The sequence below is a fragment of the Podarcis liolepis genome (assembly GCF_965112155.1).
Source record: "Podarcis liolepis genome assembly, chromosome: 7".
Lineage (NCBI taxonomy): Eukaryota > Metazoa > Chordata > Lepidosauria > Squamata > Lacertidae > Podarcis > Podarcis liolepis.
The window spans coordinates 65,394,352-65,414,344 of record NC_139561.1 but is presented as its reverse complement, the minus strand read 5'-3'; the positions used below and the strand labels follow the sequence as shown (position 1 = coordinate 65,414,344).

The 19,993-nt window shown below is 42.7% G+C and overlaps 1 protein-coding gene across 1 annotated transcript in view; it reads left to right on the top strand.

Annotated features, from left to right (window-relative positions):
* RUNX3 (RUNX family transcription factor 3) overlaps positions 1–19,993 on the top strand; it is a 137,741-nt gene that overhangs the window by 98,929 nt on the left and 18,819 nt on the right. Inside the window, exon 8 of the mRNA XM_083511985.1 lies at positions 13,588–13,752. Within this exon, the coding sequence (XP_083368111.1) occupies positions 13,588–13,752 (165 nt within the window). The remainder of the gene's footprint in view (positions 1–13,587; positions 13,753–19,993) is intronic.

Sequence of the window (19,993 nt, the reverse complement as noted above, 5' to 3'; positions counted from 1 at the left end):
AGTACCTGAAAGATTAACAAACTTGTGAGCCAGTTTGGAGCAGTGGTTAGAGTGTTGGGCTGTGACCTGGGAGATCAGCGTCCATATTCCTATTCGATCATGAAGCCCACTGGGTAACTTTGGGCCAGTCACCAACAGCATTTTTTATTCACGTATTGTTTCAGGAAAGTGCAAACTAGGTAGTTTCTCATTAAAATCTGAACCGTTTGAATTCCTCCCCCATTCCTCCTTTTCACCTGCTTCATACCAGTGCATTTTTCAGCATGCAAATTCTATTCTGTATCTGAGCTAATTCACTCCTATATGGTCACTCTCCTCAAAACTGGGCAGCCTGAGACTTAGCACAGGACTCTTGAGCCTCACCCGAGTGCCCTGGGAGGTTTGAGGAAGGCTTTGAAGGAAGAAAAAGTGACGGCAGGTGGAGACAGGTGAGGTCCTTTCAGGTACAGGAACATCCTCAGAGATCTCTGTACAGAAACACCTACTAGGCAGGGCTGGCCTTTCCATGAAGCAACATGAAGCTGTTGCTTTAGGCAGCTGATTTCAGAGAGGGCCCACCCTTCCCCCCCTTTCCATTTTTGGCTTTCAACTCCATGGGTCCCTTCAAATTAAAGAAACAACAACAACCCAGCCTCTTTAAAATGGGACACATGAGTTTGTATTTATTCAACATTAGTCCTATGCTGAGTAGACTCATCGAAATTAATGCTCATACCTAACTTCGGGTGATTAATTTTAGTGGGTCTACTCTTGAGTATATCTTAGTTGGATACAACCCACGGATACCCTGACAGATAGCAACCTCACAGCAATGCACTGGCATGCACAAGAAGGGACTGGCACATTTGTCCATTTTTGTTTGTTTCAGTTTCTCATCCCCCCCCCCCGAATTCAGAGCATATCCACAGCACATATAGTGTACGCATTTTTGTGTGCATTACGTGGCTGGGGAGCTGCACTGCAAAATTTGGAGAACTGCAAATTCTCAAGGATGCCTGTGTTTTACTTCACGTATCGTTTTGGAAATTGTGCAATGAGTAGGTTTGCCTTCAAACGTGAACTGAAGTGCATTTCTCCCCCATCCATACGCATAAGGGCTAGAAACTTCTTTTAAAGAAGGTTTGGGTTCTCAGGAATTTCATATGCTTTTGTGGTTGCAGCGGACACACACGCAGAAAGAGCCCCGAGAACAGAGACCAGCAGTACTGCTATTAGTAACAACAATAGGCTGCACAGGATCAGTCCGTTGGCCAGTTTAATATTATTTTTCGAGCCTTAACGGCTTCAGCTTCTGGAGCACTCATGAAATATCTGGCTTAATAAAATATAGGGCCTGGCTGTTTCCTTGCTAGCTTGGGAATTTTTTTCCTCCCTCCAGAAAAAAACAATTATCAAGTCTGGCCAAAATTCTGACTCCTTGGTAATTACTAGTAACAAAGTGCAGCTCTTTAGGGCTTTCTTAATATTGTGTTATTTTTAAAAAGAAAGGGGGGGAGTGAAGGGGGGACGGGGGAGAAGCATGTTTCAATTACCTCAAAGAAATATGATTACATGAGGGTCAAACAATTAAGCTAAATGGTTCATGTGTTGGTTCATTACTTTCCCCATCCATAAACTCGGAGGGCAAATTGCCAGGAGTCTCAAAGTAACTGAAAAGCAGGGGAGACAGAGGACGTTCCTCCCCCTACTTGCTTCTCCCAACATAACCCTGTTCACAGCCTCTGGTGCTTTACTGCAGTTATGGCATGCCTAGGCTGGGGAAATGAGCTCTGCTTTAACTACATCCAGGCCCCAGTCTGAACACACAAGCAGAGCCAAGGGCTCCTGCCCACCTTACCTTTTGTCTAGGCACATTTTTGTGCTGCAACAAACACAGCCCCCAAAACAGTCCCATTTTGACACAGTTATATAACCCATGATTTCAAAGCTATAAAAATTGTGATGGGCAGATCACACTTCGGATAAGTCCAAATTCCCCTTCCCTGCTTTAAAACCTCAAAGAACATAAGAAGGGCCTGTCTGCTGGATGAGGCCAATGGCCCATCAAGTCCATCAGCTTGTTCTCTCAGCGGCCAATCAGATGCTTGCGAGAAACCTGCAAGCAGGAGCTAAGCACAGCAGCACCTCTCACCACTTGCAAGACTCAGCAACTGGTATTCTGAGAAGGATAGCTCAGTTGGTTAGAGCATGGTGCTGACAGCGCCAAGGTTGGAAGTTCAACCCCCCTATGGGAGAGCTGCACATTCCTGCATTGCAGGGCGTTGGACTAGGTGATCTGCAGGGTACTTCCAGCTCTACAATTCTATGATTCTATGAAATACTGCCTCTGACAGTGGAGCTATTATATCCCTGTTCCATAATCACTTGGTATCCAACTAAAAAACCGCCCAAACATAAGGAAGGTGCTCTGATAATTTCAGTTACTCTTTTCTGTTCTTTTTCATAATGCTGTGATGCCTTTTTTGAGATGAAGCAACCAATATTATTGACACTGTAAGTGTGACCGGCAGCAAAATTTTGAAGTGTCAAGGATCCTGTTCAGGGTTCCAGCCAGCCAGCCATGCCCTCTTCCAGGATCTTCCATTCCGTACTCTGTCTCCCTGACTCCACCTCAATTTATTGTGGCTTTTTCTTTCTCAACATCCAGCCAACATTCTGTGCCCATTGAGCATAATCAATCCTCACTGAGCTGTTTTGGGGGTCGGGGTCTGTCTTAGCAATTCCCCAGCCCCATTGTTTTTTGTGCTTCTGTAAACCACGGAGTGAACTTGTGTTCCTTGCAAATATGAAAAGAAGTCCATCCATTTTGCCGTTGCCGCCGTGCAATTTCCAGAATGCAATCACATTTTGAAGTTAGAGCTTTGAATAAGGCAGCGCTGGCATTTCAGCTGTGCCTTGGTGTTATTTTCATTCCTCTTCAGAAATTACAGAGTTCTTTTTATCTTGTGCACAGTCAGGACAGACAGAGTGATGATGGAGACTTCTGTGGGTGGGGGGAAGGAAGCTGAACCTTAAGCAGAGCTACTAAGAACTAAAATACATGTCCCTATTTCATTGGAAAGTAGTTTGGCGTGTGTGGGGTATATGTGTGTGTCTAACCCTGTCCATTTTTCGTTCTAGCCACACACATTGTAGAATGCAGCCTTGACTGCTTTCCACTGGTGTAACATGGCAGAGGGGACAGGGAATTGTAAACAATGGGTTTAAAATAACAAAGATACACAAGAGTCTCTTGACAATTCAACGAGAACTTAAATGTATGCAAAATAAGCACAGTGACCATTCAGTATGGCAGTTAGTTTGGAGGTGATACAAATCAACTTGCTTAGCATAATAGTGGGACTGGTAGCCATTGTCTCTAGTTAAACTCAGTTAATAGGTTCAAACTTTCTAATTAGTTCTTATTCACCTAGTCCTCCTTTGGATCTCTTCTTTAGAAGAATGGCAACTTGGCAGTGTGTTTGATCTGCCCATGGCTCATGGGGAGAGAGAGACTACAAATCTTTCCCTTGCTTATGTGAACTAAAAGAAAGATCACTGGTATTTCCAGTGAGATACAGTACACAGGAGGATTTGATTCCCTCTCAGGATGTCTTTGGGAGTATCAACGGATAGATATGAAGACCAGGAGGAGGAAATATGTATGCAGAACAGAATGTGAAGGCAGAGGAGAACTGAAAAAGCAGAACCATTAATACTTGTTGAAATGAGCTGGACCCCAGGGCAAATGGGGCACTGCCCCACCAACCTCAATCGGCTGGAGGAGGAGGGTCCTGCTTCTGAGCTTCCCATGGGCATCTGCTTGGTCACTGTGAGAACAGGATGCTGGGATAAATTACTCTTCAGCCTAATTCAGTAGGCTTCTGTGATGTTCTCTGGAGTCTTTCACTGACACTTTTTAACTTCTGTTTACTGCTGGCTGCTTTGCAGCTGTTTTGTTGTCATTCTTATTCTTGTTTTATGGCTGCTGTTTTTAATGTGGGATTTTTATTTTTGGTGCTGGGATTGTCTTGCTTTATTGTGTTAATCATTGTTTTAGTCACTGTAATTAGCTGCCTTAAGCGCCTTGCATTGAGAGGCGGGACATAAATAAGTTAAATTGAGCGTGCCTGATGACGGGAAGTTTAAGAAATGGCTCATACAGGGGCCCAACTGGCCACCTCCTCCTTTGAAGGTGAGATGTTTTGCTGGACCTTCATGCCAGGTGTTCTTGACTGATGCACTCATCCAGAATTGTCTGCCTCAACAGTGGTTCATTTGAAGGGGGCAAGGCCAGAACAGTGAGTAATCCAGAGTCACAAGAAGCAGCCTTTTGGGGATGGATCACCTGGGCTCACAGAAGCCTTCTGTTCTTGCATTCTTGCAGCACACTTGTTATCTACTCAAGGAGCACTGATGTGCCACAGAATGTGGTATGAGAATAGGAAGCTGTTTAGTGCCAAGTCAGGCTATTTGTCCCTGTGTAGCCCCAAGGGTGGGGAATCTTTTCTCCAATATGTGCAAACATGCATGTATATGTAACATGCGCACAAAAATGCATTTATTAGTGAAAAGGACAATAAAACTGTATTATATTAGGGGAAATGGGTTGCAAAAATATAAATGTTTGACAGAATTGCATCAAAAAATGTGTATATTAGGAGAAAGTAACACTGGAATGCAAACTGATATGCAAATGTGGAGAACTAAAGCTAGGGCTGGAAAAATTGGAAACTGAAATTGACAGATTTGCCAATCCTCCCACTCCCAAGTACGTGTTCTTCAGATTGCGGCCTTATGGTAAGACAGGCTCAGCCACAGAAGAGACTGCCTGGGAGTCATTGTGGGTGCTGAGGTGTGATTGACAGTAGTCAAAAAATATTTAAAGCTGGCATCAGTTTCCTTTCACATGCTTTTTTACCCTCCTTGTGGTTTTCCCCTTCTTTAAAGGTAGGGCTGCTAACTGATTAAAATGTGGGTTTTTTCATTTATTAATCATCTGCATTGGAATAAATTTGTACTTTACGAAACCTGCAACATAAGTACACTTGTTTAAATTGTAAGGTAGTATTAGATCAGTCACAGCTTAATGAGCAAAAGTAACCACACGTTGTTAGAACATGTTTAATTTTTCTCATCTGATCCTTACTACTGTGGCATGGCAGAACAAAACAACTTTAAAGAAAAAGAAAAACCTACACAATTCACAGTTGAGCAGTACTTTTATTAGGACAAACTAAAATGCCGCAAAATGACAAGTTTTCAGGTCTTCCAGAATTCTTCATTAAGTAGACTGCTGTTGTTTTTTCTTATGGATCAACCTTTGCTTTAAAAAACAAAATAAAGGCTATGTACACATCAGCAGCTTTAAACACCACGAGGTTGCTTTTCCCCACTGAGTTTCAAATGGTTTTCTTACATTGTTGTACGGACCAGCAAGAGGGCAAGGACCTGCCCACGCCAAACTCCAATTCACACATGTGCTGTCTGTCATCTGCTCATGTGCAACAGCTGCCTGAAATGTACACACCTCAATGTAACCACGGCTTCCATTTGCAAATCACATGGAAGGTGGTTTGAGGGAAAGGACACTAGTCAGGAATATTTCTTAAGAAGCTACAGGATACAGATGGATTGTGGCTAACATTGTTTGGCTTCAAACACCAGTGATGGGAGAGAAGCAGAGCTGGAATAAACGGTAACGTGTACATAGCTAAATTAAGCAATTGATTTGGGGGGGGGGATGGGGGGAGGAGAGAATAGCCCATCCTGTTTATTTATGCAGCATCCCTCCATTGCTCAGTTAGGAAACTGCTTTATACTGAGTTGGGCCCATTGGCCCACTAGCTGAGTTTTATCTGCACTAGGTGTTAACTAAGGATTGAGCCCAGTATTTTCAGTTTTGATGCCTGTCTAGGGGCTCGGGATTTGTTCCCAGTCCTACCTAGGAACCTACGGGGTGCAACGAGGAGTAATAGGCTTATGTGCACTCCGGCGCCACGCGTGATAACTTGGAATGCAATCCCTGTGCAAATTGGGGGTTGCCTGTACACAACAAGAAAACCTAGATATCACAAAGTAAAATGGCAGCAGTGATGATCGCTGGGAGGAAGGGTGTGTGCAAGAATACAACTAAAAAGTCACATTGCTGGTGAGATTTAAAGTGCATCAGTGAATAAAAAGTATAGTGCCCTTGTACCTTAACCAGCAATATCAAAAGCAACAGGATGGCCATCGTGTTGCTTTGGATACTGCTGACTCATATTTTGCAACACGGGGGTTGGTTTACTCATTCTTGTACCTTAACTAGCAGCTTGACCTACAAAAGACAAAAAGTGAGCACTGTTTGACACTTAAGATGTGTGTTTTCGGGGCCCACTCTATTCCTGTTATTGTATTTTTTAAAAAAATAATAATTTAATGTTTAATTATTCTAACCTACCCTGGGAACTGCTGGTGAAGGTGTGTAACAACAACAACAACAACAACAACAACAACAACAACAACAACAACAACTGCTGCTGCTGCTGCTTGAAGTTCACTTTAAGGCACAGTTACAGTAGTCAGTTGAAAAGTCGCCATCCCTATCAATGTATCAACTATATCTTTAGTTGATTAAAATTTTTGCTTGTTTGCTGGACTGGTTAAATGTTATAGATCCTGATTTGGGGTATGTATAATTTCAGAATGGATGGTGGTTAATAATGGGCAATAATTATTAATAATAATTATGGTCAATAATATATTCATTTCTGCTAAATAACTCTGATCTGACAATCAGGTCAAAGCAACAGGCTCCTCTAGATTACCCTCTTTATTGAACATCCATCCTGATTTGCTCACAAAAAGCTAACACAGGGGTTAGACTATGACCCAGACTTTTTGGAGTTTTTGCTCTGCTTTGTTTAAAGCGCAGTTATGTGACAATCAGCACTGGTTCTGATTTGCTTGCGGGGTGTAGATATGGCTTACCATTAATCATTTGTTCTTCTCTCACTTTTCAATAAATTTCTCTGTTACTTTCTTAACTTCAAAAGCCTTTTTAAGAAGTAGATTTATTGAGCCAGGGCGACAGAGTGCTTTAATCCACTTTAATTGCACAAGCCTAATTTTCAGGACAGCATTTGAATCCCACTTGTGACTTTGGACTTGTGGAATAATTGTTCCACATGCCTATCACCTCACCTAATCCCATATTGAATCCCACCGCGCAGGGAACAAATAAACCAATCCATAGAATGCGCTCCTAGCATGTCAAAGTAAGGCCAGGAGCAGACCAGTGCAAATTTAGACACTTCCCTAGCAACATCCACAATCCCTTGCAAGGTCCCTTTGCCATGAGGATCATCTCTGGACTGAGCCCAATATTTCTAATTGCCATTATTTTTATGTATTTGATATCTCACATAAGTTGTATTTTGTCTTATAGTGCCACCTACAGGCTCCGTGCCTTTCTGCTTCACAAGTCGATTGCTATTAGGGGGTCTCTGAACAATAAGATCCAGGTTGCCATGTTTTGAGCCTGGGCAGTCTTACGTTGTTTTTCAGACCTTAAATAAAGGACTTCAGTTGCTTTCCACATTGGTGAGCAGCCCAAAATAGATAATGCTACAGATTGGGAGATGCCTATTTCCAAATGGTTCTTTTCCAGCTACGTATGCGTAGAGCAACACCCATATACAGGTCTACATTACTGTAGGCAATAGCCTTGTGGCTGTTTTGGCACACTGTCATGCTTAATTGCCACCCCAGTAAAAACTTCACCAACCAATTTTCTGTAGGATGGTCAGGTGCAAAGGAGGACAGGGCTCCCTGCACCTTTTATAACAGTTCAGAAAAGGAAACTTCATCAGGCATAGCTTGCATGCAGCTTCCTATACATCTCTTTCCCTGTTTACTGTCTCCCAGTTTCTCAGCTTTTAACCTGGAGCCCACTCTGCACACGTAGGACTGCCCAGAAGCAAATGCTTTGGCTGATGCTGTGTGGAAATGTTTCTAGGTAGGATTAGGTCACTAACGCATGCTTATGGAAATCTCAGTTAATTTAGCTCCCTTGGTTTTAATCAATTGATCAATTCCCTCTGCTTACATTTCCATTACGCGTATCTGCACTGAGCAATAGTTCTGAAGAAAGTAGCTTACTTTATGTTTGCTTTTAGATGGTGCATGTATATATCCCTAAAGGGAGTCTAAAGCCAATTCAGAGGGCAATGCTTCCCAAACACCCAAACACTTATTTAATAGATTTATATCCCACTTTTCAACTAGAGTCCCCAAAGTTACTAACAACACCAAAGAAGCACATGCTCAGAAAACAAAACAACCAGTCCTGCCACAGTAGGAGCCGGCATCAGCTGCTGTTAGTTGGTTCTGTGGCTGCCAAGGAGGAGACAGGCCAGCTGGAGCTGGTCTTGAAGCTTCCCTTGCACTCTTCTTCCTTTCCCATTTAATGGTCAGATTCCAAGCTAGAATTTCTCTAATTTTAAATTTTGATACTGTACCATTGTTTAAATTAGCCTTCACCAACCTGGTGCTTTCCAGATGTTTTGGACTTCAACTCCCATCAGCTGCATGCAGCCAGGATGGCCAGTGGTCAGGGATGATGGGAACTGTTGTCCAAAACAATAAAGTGTAGAAGTGTAAAACCATTAAGTCCAGATTCCAGAGTCTAAAATTACCTAATTGCATTACTTTTCCTGACTCTGCTTCCTGATTTCTGAATCACCTCTGACATCTGCCTACTGCTTGTCCTTGACACTTTTTCATGGCTTGTTTACAGTAGTGACGGGGGATGGAGGAGAAATTTGAATTAGTACATATTTAAAGCCACATCTATCCAATTTCCAATTTCCAAAACAATATGCAAACTGAAACACACTCATCTGATTTTTGCTATGCAGTTCTGCAACCAACCAGTGCTTATATAAGTGCACATATAAGGGGAAAGTGTGCATAAAAAGGAAGATATTTGTAAAAACAGCAAACAAATATGCTTCCAAAAATGTATACATTATTTAAAACTGCATATAAAGCCGTGTTTATTGGGATAAATTTGTACTAAAATGTTAATGAATTTCCATGATATATATATATATTAATCCATTTGGCGCAAAATGTGGAGAATGGAAGATTGGAAAATACTGAGACAACTGAAATTGACAGGTCCTTCCGTTCCTAGTGGGGATTTGCACATTAAATAGTATGGGAAGTAGTATCTTCCTGTCACCACACATAATTTCCATCTAGTCTAATACAGATTTTCTGTTAATTCATTGTTAATGTACAATGATATGTGTTAATTCAGTATTAGTTCCAGCAAGGCAGTAAATGTTGAAAATGCATGTGTAAACTTGCCCAGAGTCCAGTTGCTCTCAGCTGAAACCATTAGTCAGTTGGGATGCCCACTAACCAGGAAAAAAATGGCTTGGCCTATGCTTTGTGCCATTAGAGGCTATGCTTGATGGGATAGATATAAATGAAGTCATTGCATATCCACAGATCAAGCTGCTGTTAAAGGTTTAGTTACAAGGGTTAGTTGAAAAGTTGGCCACTTCCTGCTTCCAGCTGCAGCAGCTCAGAGAGCAAAGCAAGCTGCTCTCCCAGAATCATCCCAGGTGTGGCAGATATAGCAGGGCAGGGAATCTTATCACTGTGTAAAATCAAGAGTAATCCACTGAAAACAACTGAAGTGAAAGAAGGACTCAGCCAAGGTACTGAGTCTTGCCAGCTACATCAGATAGACCTGCAGATCAGCACATGCCACAAAGCTTTGTTTCAATATAGGCCCTTCCCATCCCTAATTTATTTGTGATTCTCCCGGTTGAGAACGAGTGTCTATGATTGCCACATCTGCAATGCATGATCACATCTTTAAAGAGGCAGCGTGGGGCTGTTGTTGATACATGCATGTCAAGTAATTAACATTACTCATTAATGCTTATCTCTCAGCAAATTCACCCCATGTACATCAGTATTCAAATAACGAATCAGGGCCATTTCCATTTAGTGAGCCACAAGTCCTCCGTTTCTAATAGCCAAATCTTCATATCGGGAAAGTGTGACTTCCTCAGGGAAGGTTAACTGGCAGCCTGCAAGGATGGATTTCTACCACCACTTCTCAAGCCAATAACTGTTCCCTGTGGCAAGCCTACACAATGTTAATCAAATCCTGTTGAGAAGTTTTGCTGACAGAAAAGAAAATTACTTTCCAAAAGTTACAGGCGATGAGAGGCTTCCATGCTGTAATGTTCCATCTCTGTTTTGTGGTTTTGTATGCGGTCTCTTCGGCAGGCATGAGGTTGCACTCACAACTGAGAGGTCTTTTTCTGCTAGAGGCGTGGCTACCTTATTATGGAACTTAACTAGCCATGAGGAAATCAGTTTGTGTAACAAAATATATTCCTATATTCCTATTTGAATAATAGAGCTCCACACCCCAGAATATGGACGTTAACAGCCTCTGTTATAAAGGGAAACAACTTTAAGTGAAAATGCTTCCTTTTTCTTCTATTAATAGTACTTACTATTATTGTTAATATTTAATAATATAAGAAGGTAGCAATTTCCATTCCGACTTCTATTATTCACAGTCAACACTGTTTGCATTCTGCTGCACTTCACGTTCTACCAAATACTTTATTATCTCCCTGTCCGCTATTTAACGTAGCTTACATAACTATGCAATTTACATAACTTACATTTCATTTCAATGTAAGGGAAACATCAAACGACATTAGTTATAATGTGTGGCCTTTTAAAAAAACCCAGCAACAATATAGACGAACACCAATGGTATTCACCGGAATGATTCTTGGCCACAGATGAACATGTGAACTGCAGCAATTTCTATTCTACTTTCTGTTTTTGTTGGAATCGTTAAATTATTGATTGCAGCTGGTTACCAGGCAGCAGACAGGGGTCCCTTTTCCTAATTTCTACAGGGTGGTGCGGTATGTTGCAAAGCAAAATGCTGACGAAAGCTGCAGCCACCCACCATCTTTCCTTCTATATCCCTCTCTATCAATCCCAGCTTTTGCCCAACCTTCCCAGGTGCTGACAGCAGGTCTGATTGAAGGAGGGGAACCATCCATTAGCGATAGAGCACACACATTGTGTGTAGAAGGTCTCAAGTTCAGTTCTTGGCAACTCTGAACGGGACTGGCTTGTCTGAAACACTAAAGAGTTCCTGCCAGTTAGTGTTGACAATATTGAACTCGATAGACTTGGTATAAGACTGCTTCATGCATTCCTATGAACTAACCAGTATGACTACCACCATCATATCTAGTTTGATCCGTAGAGTTGGGATCAAATTGTGGGAGCTCTCCCATGACTTAAAAGAGGGGAAATCGAGTAAACATGGCACATCTCCTCACTCCAAACAACTGGACTTCAGCCAACACATCAAAAGAGAGAGGCAGAGAGACAGACTGAGGATAATGATGATTATTTCCTCTTCACAGTTGGCCCATTCATCAAGTGGCCAAAGACCCTTCTATCCTTCTTAATTGCTGAATATGCTTTCCCACTTGCTGCTTTAGGGAGTTGGTGTAAATCTTTGGACAAAATATACAATCCAGGGACTGAGGGTGGGGCCTTGACACACTTTTTTCTTTGCTTCAAGGGCAAGAAAAGTCAATAGGGTCAGTATCTTAAGAAAGCAAGAGGAAACCAAAGGAATGGCTCAGTGTGACCAATGGCGTAAGAAACGTTCACATCAAGCATATCAGGGCCAGCCCAGGACATTTTGCGGCTTGAGGCAAAACAAAAAATGGTTGGGCCCCCACTCCACTTCCCCTGCTGTGGCAACTGGAGGCAACGCAGGGAAGCCCAGGAATGCTGAAGGCAGCAGAGGAGAAGAGGCCAGAGAGGAATAAACAGTAGCAGCAGCAGCAGCCCTGCTCTTTCCAAGCAGCGACTACAAGCAACAAACCCTCTGCCACTTGAGTTATGAAGAACCTCTAGCCCAACAACATACGGAGATTCTCCATCCATAGCATACTTCATACCTCTCCGCCCTCTAAAGTTGTTTGTCAGAAATTATGAAACTTCCCTAAAGCAGTTAAGGATGAATGGGCAACTGCTGACTGCAAAAGGTGAAGGAGGAAAAGGAAACCAGGCCTTGTTGTCAGAGTGACAGGGATCCTCCACTGCCTAAGAAAGATAAATAAACTCTTCTAAATTTTGCACATTTAAAATGGAAGCAAAGAATGTCAAACAGGCCATTATAAGGCATGTGCATTACAGGAAGCAACAGCCACTTTGGGTTGGTTGGTTGGCTGACTGGTTGAACTTAAAAGAATTTGCCCTTCCACAAAGCGTCCAGGCGATTTTCGAAAAGAAAAAAATATATAAAGCAAAAAAGGATAAAGGACACCAGCTGTATAATGCTGACTGTGCTTGTATGCTGTATGACGGTTTTAACTTTGCATTGTTCTGGCTTTTATGAAAACATCACAACTTTCCCGGAGGTTTAAGAAAGCCAGTTATTTTCTGCCCAATTGGCAGCCCTACCCTGGGGGACCTATCATCTTCACTAAATGCAGGAATAGCCAATGTGGTGCCTTCCACATCATGTTGGATTGCAACATTTACCATGTTTGCCCAGCTGCCCAGAGCTTTTGTCATTTTCCTCCATTTCAACTAAGAGGTTTGCACCCAAATGCTGTGGATTTTTATTGCTTTAATTTATTTATTACTGCAAAGCAAATGCTTCTCTTCATCAGAGCGGGGGTGGGGTGGGGATTTGAACACAGAAAGAGCAGCTTTCAACCTCTCCTTTAAGGGATACGTTTCCAGCATTCCATGCTGCATTTTTCAGCATCTCCGCCTTGCGCCAAAACGCCCCAAACTACCAGCGTGCTTTTTATTACTGCCTGCAGTATCAGATTCACATCTATCCTTCCATATGGAAAACATTTCATGTGTTTGATGTAGTGATACAGATCTTCTTATTGGGCAAGCGGGCTGGGGACCCAACGTGTTCATGTCATGATGTCATGGTGTGCCAAATGCAAAATAGCTTTCGTTTATAGTTTAATACATCCTTGTGGACACGAAGAGGGCAAATTCAGTAGCATGTTGTTTCTGGTTGCATTTTGTTCCCCCACCGTGCTCTGAATTGGTCACATCCTGGAGGCAGGGGGCAAAAAGGATAATCATTATGTTGATTGCCACCCAGAATATTCTAGCATGGTCTTTGCCAACCTGGTGCCCTCCAGATGCTATGGATTGCAATTCCTTTCAGCCAGCTGGAGTTGTCATCCGAAATACCTGGAGGGCTCCCTGTTGGCAAAGACTGTTCTAGCATAAGCAGCATGTCTGCAACATGTCTGCAAATATAAACTGGATAAACTGAGACCTGCAACAAAATGTCCATCTTCCTTATGAGGAATGGGAAACCTGCAGCCCTCCAGATGTTGTTGGGACTCCAACTCCCATCAGCCACAATCAGCATGGTCAGTGATCAGGGATGGTGGCAGCTGTAGTCCAGCAACATCTTGAGAGCCGCAGGCTCTCCATCCCTAGTCTAGACTCATCTTTGATGGGTCTGCTGGCCCCAATTGATTCTGTACTGAATGTACTTGTTGGCTTTCCTTGCTGTTCTAGGGCATCGACAGAAGCTTGAAGAGCAAACCAAAACCTATGGGGATCGCTTTGGGGAGCTGGAGAGGTTGCGGCACCCAATGAGGATCACTCCCACCACCCCCAACCCCCGAGGATCCTTGACTGCTCCTGGACATTTTGGGACACAAGCACAGAGTCAGATCCAAGGTAAACAGATTTGGTTCCTTTGAAGGCTCAGGTCTCGCTGCAAATGGTCCTCCTGCTGCAATAAGTGGAGCTGAATACGGGTTTGGTTTTCTTAGTTTGGCTAAACAAACTAACAAACAGCATGCATATGCAAAGTTCAAGGTGCCAGATTCAAGGTTGGTGTACAAAGTCCTATATAATTTGGGACAAAGATTACTACTACTACTACTAGTTGTTAGTCACCAGGGCAACCCAAAGCGACGTACAACCAAACAAACAGAAGGTCATCTCCCAATTGATCAAAATATTCTGCAGAAGAAGCCCCTGCAGATACCACCTCATCAGGAGGTCTGTTCCATACAATGCAGAAACCAGGCCTTTAGTGTGGTGGCACCCAGCCTTTGGAGTTCTCTCCTGCTAATGTATAAGAGAGGTGCTGTCTCTATCGTCTCTTTGGCAGCTATAGAAGACTTTCCTTTTCAAACATGCCTTTTTATGTGGAGGTTTATTATTATTATTATTATTATTATTATTATTATTATTATGTGTATCTGTATTGGATTTGAAGTTGTTTTTATATATGTCAACATAGTTTTATATATGTTTTTATTGCTGATTGTTAAATTGCTTTTCATTGTTAAATCATTTTGAGGTGTTTCATAGGAAGCAATTTATAAATGAAAAAAATAACAATAATAAGTAGGGTGTGCCCTGGCTGGCTGGCTTGAGTCATCTGGTGGTGTTTACTAGCCCAGTTCTGCTGCATTTGCTCTCTTCACTTCACTGTAGTACTTTGTAGGCTGGATCACAAGTCTTTCTATTGAGGTGAAAGGGGTGAATGTGTCTTACTCCAACTGTCCTTTTTCTCAGTCTTGCTCCCTATTTTTCGGGAAGTTCTTGAGTCACTACCACTATTTTGCTTTGTATTCTGGGGTGCCTGTTTTAAAAAGCACATGTGAATGCGCATATATCTGGTGAACAGTGAACTTTTCCTCCCTTCCCCTGCCAACCAACCACATTTCAACTATTCCATATTAAGACCAACCATATTTTTTGTGAGATTAACTGATGTAACTGATTATATGTTGTGTTCAACATTATTGGTGTTAAAATTAAGGGAATTGTCAATTTACAATATGAACCGACCGCCTAGATATCTGCAGATAAAGGGTGGTATACAAATTTAATAAATAATAATAATAATAAACAATGCAAATCACATCAGTAGCTACCATAGAACAGACCGATGCAGAACAAATGACTACATGCTGTACAATGTAAAGTCAGTGGATAATTTTTAGCATTTAGCATTTGTAACTTGCAACACTGGGCAGTTGTGGTTGTCCTAGCCGATGCTGCCCTGAGAAGCTCCTCAGACTAGGCACCTCTCTGTCCCCTTTCTACATTTCCTAGAGTGCCTAAAGCAGCCTCCAGCTGGTCCTGTTAGCTAGGGATGATGGGAGTTGTAGTCCCAAAACAGTTGGAGGGCCGAGTTTGGAGATGCTACATCAGGCATCATGGGGTAGTGTGAGAAATTTTAAATGCCGACCCTCATTGCGGCAGCGGACAGTTGGGATACCACTTATATTTCCCACAGTGCAGTGGAGTGACTCAGCTTTGGGCAATCTGGGAAATATGAAATGACTTACCGCTATTGCTTTGGCCAAGTATAGGCAAAAAACATAAGGGTGGGGTAATAGGTGCCAGTACTCACCATGAAGTTGTTATAGTAAGCATCATACCTTTTAACGACAAAAGAGAGAGGTGCCATTACTGTGTACCCTTGGGGGGGTGCAGATTCATGAAAGCCAGAGTGGTGTAGATGTTAGCATTTTTATGCAATAATAAGTTACAACTTTCTAAAGCCACACTCGGGGTGATATACAGCATCTTGAAAACCCTAAAACAGTTGAAGCCGCTAGTGTTGGTCATGGTCTGGAGAGACCACATAGTTTTCCTGGGTGGCCTTGAGTACGGTAGTCTCTCAGTCTAAGCACTTACTAACCTTGAGTAGATTTTGCAAGGATTAAAAAGAGCAGAGCCCTGTTTCAGCCACCCCATAGTTCATTGAAGGAAAGGTCAGGTACAAACAGAGAGAAACCAAGACGATAGTCTTGCTTCTGGCCCCCCTCCCAGCCCTCATACCATTCAATAACAACCACACAAACACCATACACACAATAACTTCCTCTGTTTCTTATGCTCAGACCAAAGTACTGATGATGTTTTGTTTTTGTTTTTTGCAAAAATGGTACCATTCGTGTGCAAGGTGGGTGTATCAGTAGGCTTGATCAAGCCTAGAGGTTTGCAGTCAGCCCAAAAAGAAATATGGTAGGGGAGAAACCAAAGGACTTCTCCCTCCCCCAACACACATAAATAATGCTAAAAAGCAACTATGCATGCATGTAGCAGGTGCCTGACACACCTGGATCCATTGCCATTAAACAAAATTGGCTCCAGGGCTTGTTTGGAAAGCTTCCAAAAGCAGTTCCTGGCTGAATGTGGTGCAAGATAGAGAGGGATAGAGTGGAGGAAGCTTAGAGGACGAGGAAGGGACTAGCTTGTGAAGGCACAGGGTTGGATGACTGGCAGCTGGCCCAGTCCACACCTTCAAAGCTCCGTCTTCTCAGGTGGGGATGCTCTCCTACTCTGGGCAGCCTCATCCCTGAGAATGAAGAGCTTTAAAGGCTCCCAGGACACACACAAAATGTTTCGTTGCAGGGCCCCACTTGTTTTTCTTTAACCACCACTGACTCAGCCTTAAAAAGCGAACACAAGGCTCTGGCGCATGCAGGTCAGGCAGTTGCCTCCTAGCGCTCATCACCAGAATAATGTCTAGGGTAGGGCAAAGCCAACATTTCTCACAGAATAATTTTCTGGCTCTTGTTTTGTTTCATTTTAGCTCTTTCTTAACTGCTAGAGAATTTTAGTCCTTCCTCTGGGAAATAATCAGCAAAATGGCCTCCTCCAAGTTTCCCTGGCTGTGAATTTTTAACACAGCCATCAATCCGGTTTAAATATTGTTTACTATTATTTTAATATCGGTCACATCCACACCACACAGCTTCCCACAGAGAATCCTGGGAGCTGGTAAAATAGTATAAATGTGCTTTAACTGCATGGTGTGGATGTGACCATTGATAAAGGAGATTATGGGCTTGACCCCTTCTGGTCCCCTCTCACTTCCTTCATCCACCAACATGAACTAACAATAAGAGTTCCATCTTGACAGCAACTGAGCTGCAATTTCTCAGAAAAGAATTTCATCATATCTCCCCCAAGAATATTCAGCAAAATGTGCCCACACATGTATCTCCCTGCCAACAAACAGTGTGGAGAATTTTCATTCCTCCTCAGCTTTTGTCTAGGAAGGTATCAGTCACATCTAAATCATCCTTTCAAAGGACATTTATACCATATTAGCAGTTACAGATAGGTAGCCGTGTTGGTCTGCCATAGTCAAAATAAAAAAGTTCCTTCCAGTAGCACCTTAAAGACCAACTAAGTTAGTTCTTGGTATGAGCTTTCGTGTGCATGCACACTTCTTCAGATCTGAAGAAGTGTGCATGCACACGAAAGCTCATACCAAGAACTAACTTAGTTGTTCTTTAAGGTGCTACTGGAAGGAACTTTTTTATTTTGACCATATTAGCAGTTAAGGCTTCCCCCAAATAATCTTGTGAACTGTAGTTTGCCCCTCAAAGAGTTACACTTCCCAGGATCTTTAACAAACTACAGTCCCCAGGATCCTTTTGAGAAAGCCATGTCCTTTAAATATGTTTAAAATGTCTTCTTTCTTCTTTGGCAATCACTCATAGCCGAGTAAGATTATCTTCCATGAACAAGGTCTTAACAGTGAGTCCGTAGATGAGTGTGGAGGCCAGTGCTGGATCCGCGCACCCTTCCACAGTGGGGACATAGGTTTCCGGGCAGGAGTTGATCATGGTGATGGTTTGCCAAACGTGCCTTTTCTTTTAGCTTGTTTCTCCCTTTTATCCTGAGTTCAAGCGTCTTCAAAGTCCATGACACCTTTGGTAAGGGCTGTTCTCCAATTGGTGCGCTCGCAGGCCAGTGTTTCCCAGTTGTTGGTGTTTATACTACGTTTTTAAAGATTTGCCTTGAGAGATTCTTTAAACCTCAAAGTGCAGCACTTTGGGGTTTTTGGATGTTGAGCGATAGGCCAAACTTTTCGTAAGCTTCTGTGAAGATATTTAGGATGGTTTGGAGGTCATCCTCTGAGTGTGCAAACACTATGTTGTCATCAGCATACTGAAGCTCTATGACGGAAGTTACGATAACCTTGCTCTTTGCTTTCAGCCTACTCAGATTAAAGAGCTTTCCATCTGTTCGATATATGATTTCTACTCTGGTGGGGAGTTTCCCTTCGACAAAGTGTAGGATCATGGCAGTGAAAATAATAGATAGAGTTGGTGTGTTAACACAACCCTGTTTAATACCTGATCCCACTGTGAATGGTTCACTTTGAGAGCCATTGTTATCTGCGATTGTTGCTGTCATATGATCATGGAGGAGCTGAAGGATGTTCATAAATTAATCTGGGCAGCCAATTTTCAGAAGGACAGTCCACAGGGTGTTATGATTTACAGTGTTGAAGGCCTTAGGTCAATAAGCGCCATATACAAGGGTAGTTTTTGCTCTCTGCATTTTTCTTGAAGCTGTTGAGTGGTGAAAATCATGTCCACTGTCCCCCTAGAAGGTAGAAAACCATTTTGGGATTCAGGAAGGGTAGCCTCGGATATTGTTAGGAGACGGTTTGCTAAGATCCTTGCAAGAATTTTGCCGTCCGCAGCTAATAAAGAGATGCCTTGATAGGTTCTGCAATCCGTTCTATCACCTTTTTAAAAAGAGATTGATAATTTTGGCATCCCTAAAGTCTGCTGGGATCTCCTTGCTCCCCCAGAAATTTTCAATGAGTTTGTGAAGCTGTTGTTTAAGTTCAATTCCACCCACTTGGAAGACTTCAGCAGATATCCCATCAGGTCCGCTGGCTTTGTTGTTTTTCATTTGGTTAATAGCTGTACACAACTCTCCTAGATTTGGAGATACTGCAAGCTCATCTCTAATTTGTTTCTGTGGAATATGTGAGAGGACCTCAGCAACTATGGGTGAGTTGCGGTTAAGGAGATGCTGGTAATGTTCTTCCCAGCGCAATGCAATAGCTTCTTTATCTTTTAGAAGTGTGGTACCGTCTGTTAAGTGTAGGGGGCATATGCCATGATTTATTGCCCCATAGATAGTCTTTGTGGCTTTAAAGAAACTCTGTGCATCATGAGTGTTGGTTAAGTGCTGGATCTCTTGAGGGTTTTCTGCCCACCAGGTGTTCTTTAGTTCTCTGGTTCTTCTTTGAACCTAAACCTTAGCATTGGCATAGGTTTTTTTCTTAGTGGCACAGTTTCTATCTCTTTGTCACAGCTGAAAGGCCTTCCTTTTCTTGTCAATAATGTGTTCAATCTCACTGTCATTCTCATCAAACCAGTCTTGGTGTTTCTTGGTTTGGTATCCAATAGTTTGTTCACAAGCTACAATAATGGATGTTTTAAGCTTTCTCTAGTGTTCCTCAATGTTATCAGGGAACTCTGAAAACAGATGGTGCTTAAGAGTCTTGAGTCAGAACGACTGAATCTGTATCCATTGCCCATGTGCCAGTTCAAGACTAGGGGCTTCCAGATTTCACGGTCCTGGGTTTAGGATTGGTTTTTGGAAGATGTCTATGTGTGAATCTGTTTTATGTGTGTAGTTCAGTGCACGCTGACCAACGCACAGTCTTTGCAGTGAGGCTCTATTCTGATGGCATGAGTATCACGACGACCAGTAGATTATTATCTGCTGCAGCCTTCTTCTGCCTTCACAGCTGTTGTAACATGCCACTTGTTATCTTCTGCCTGTTCTGCCATTGAGGACTTTTTGGATCATTCTTTGTCTAGCTCCTCCCCTTTGACCGTACAAGGGTCATAGGAACGTGTAAGCCCACTCACCACAACAAGGTGATGATCCAGCGAGTGTTTAAAATGTATAGTGTGGCTGTGACCAAAGTTTGTACCTTTCTATTGTATGCTTCCTTTGAGCATAAGGACACCACACTGGCCAGCTCTAGATAGGGAGATATGGAGGGCTGCATTCATTCCCCAGGCCTGGGATTCCCTATCCCTGGCCTAGCAGTAGGCTCAGCTCTGAAGCACCATGACCTACCTGAATCAGACCAGACACGGGCTAGAGCTCAATGTCGAGCCTACCAAGTGGG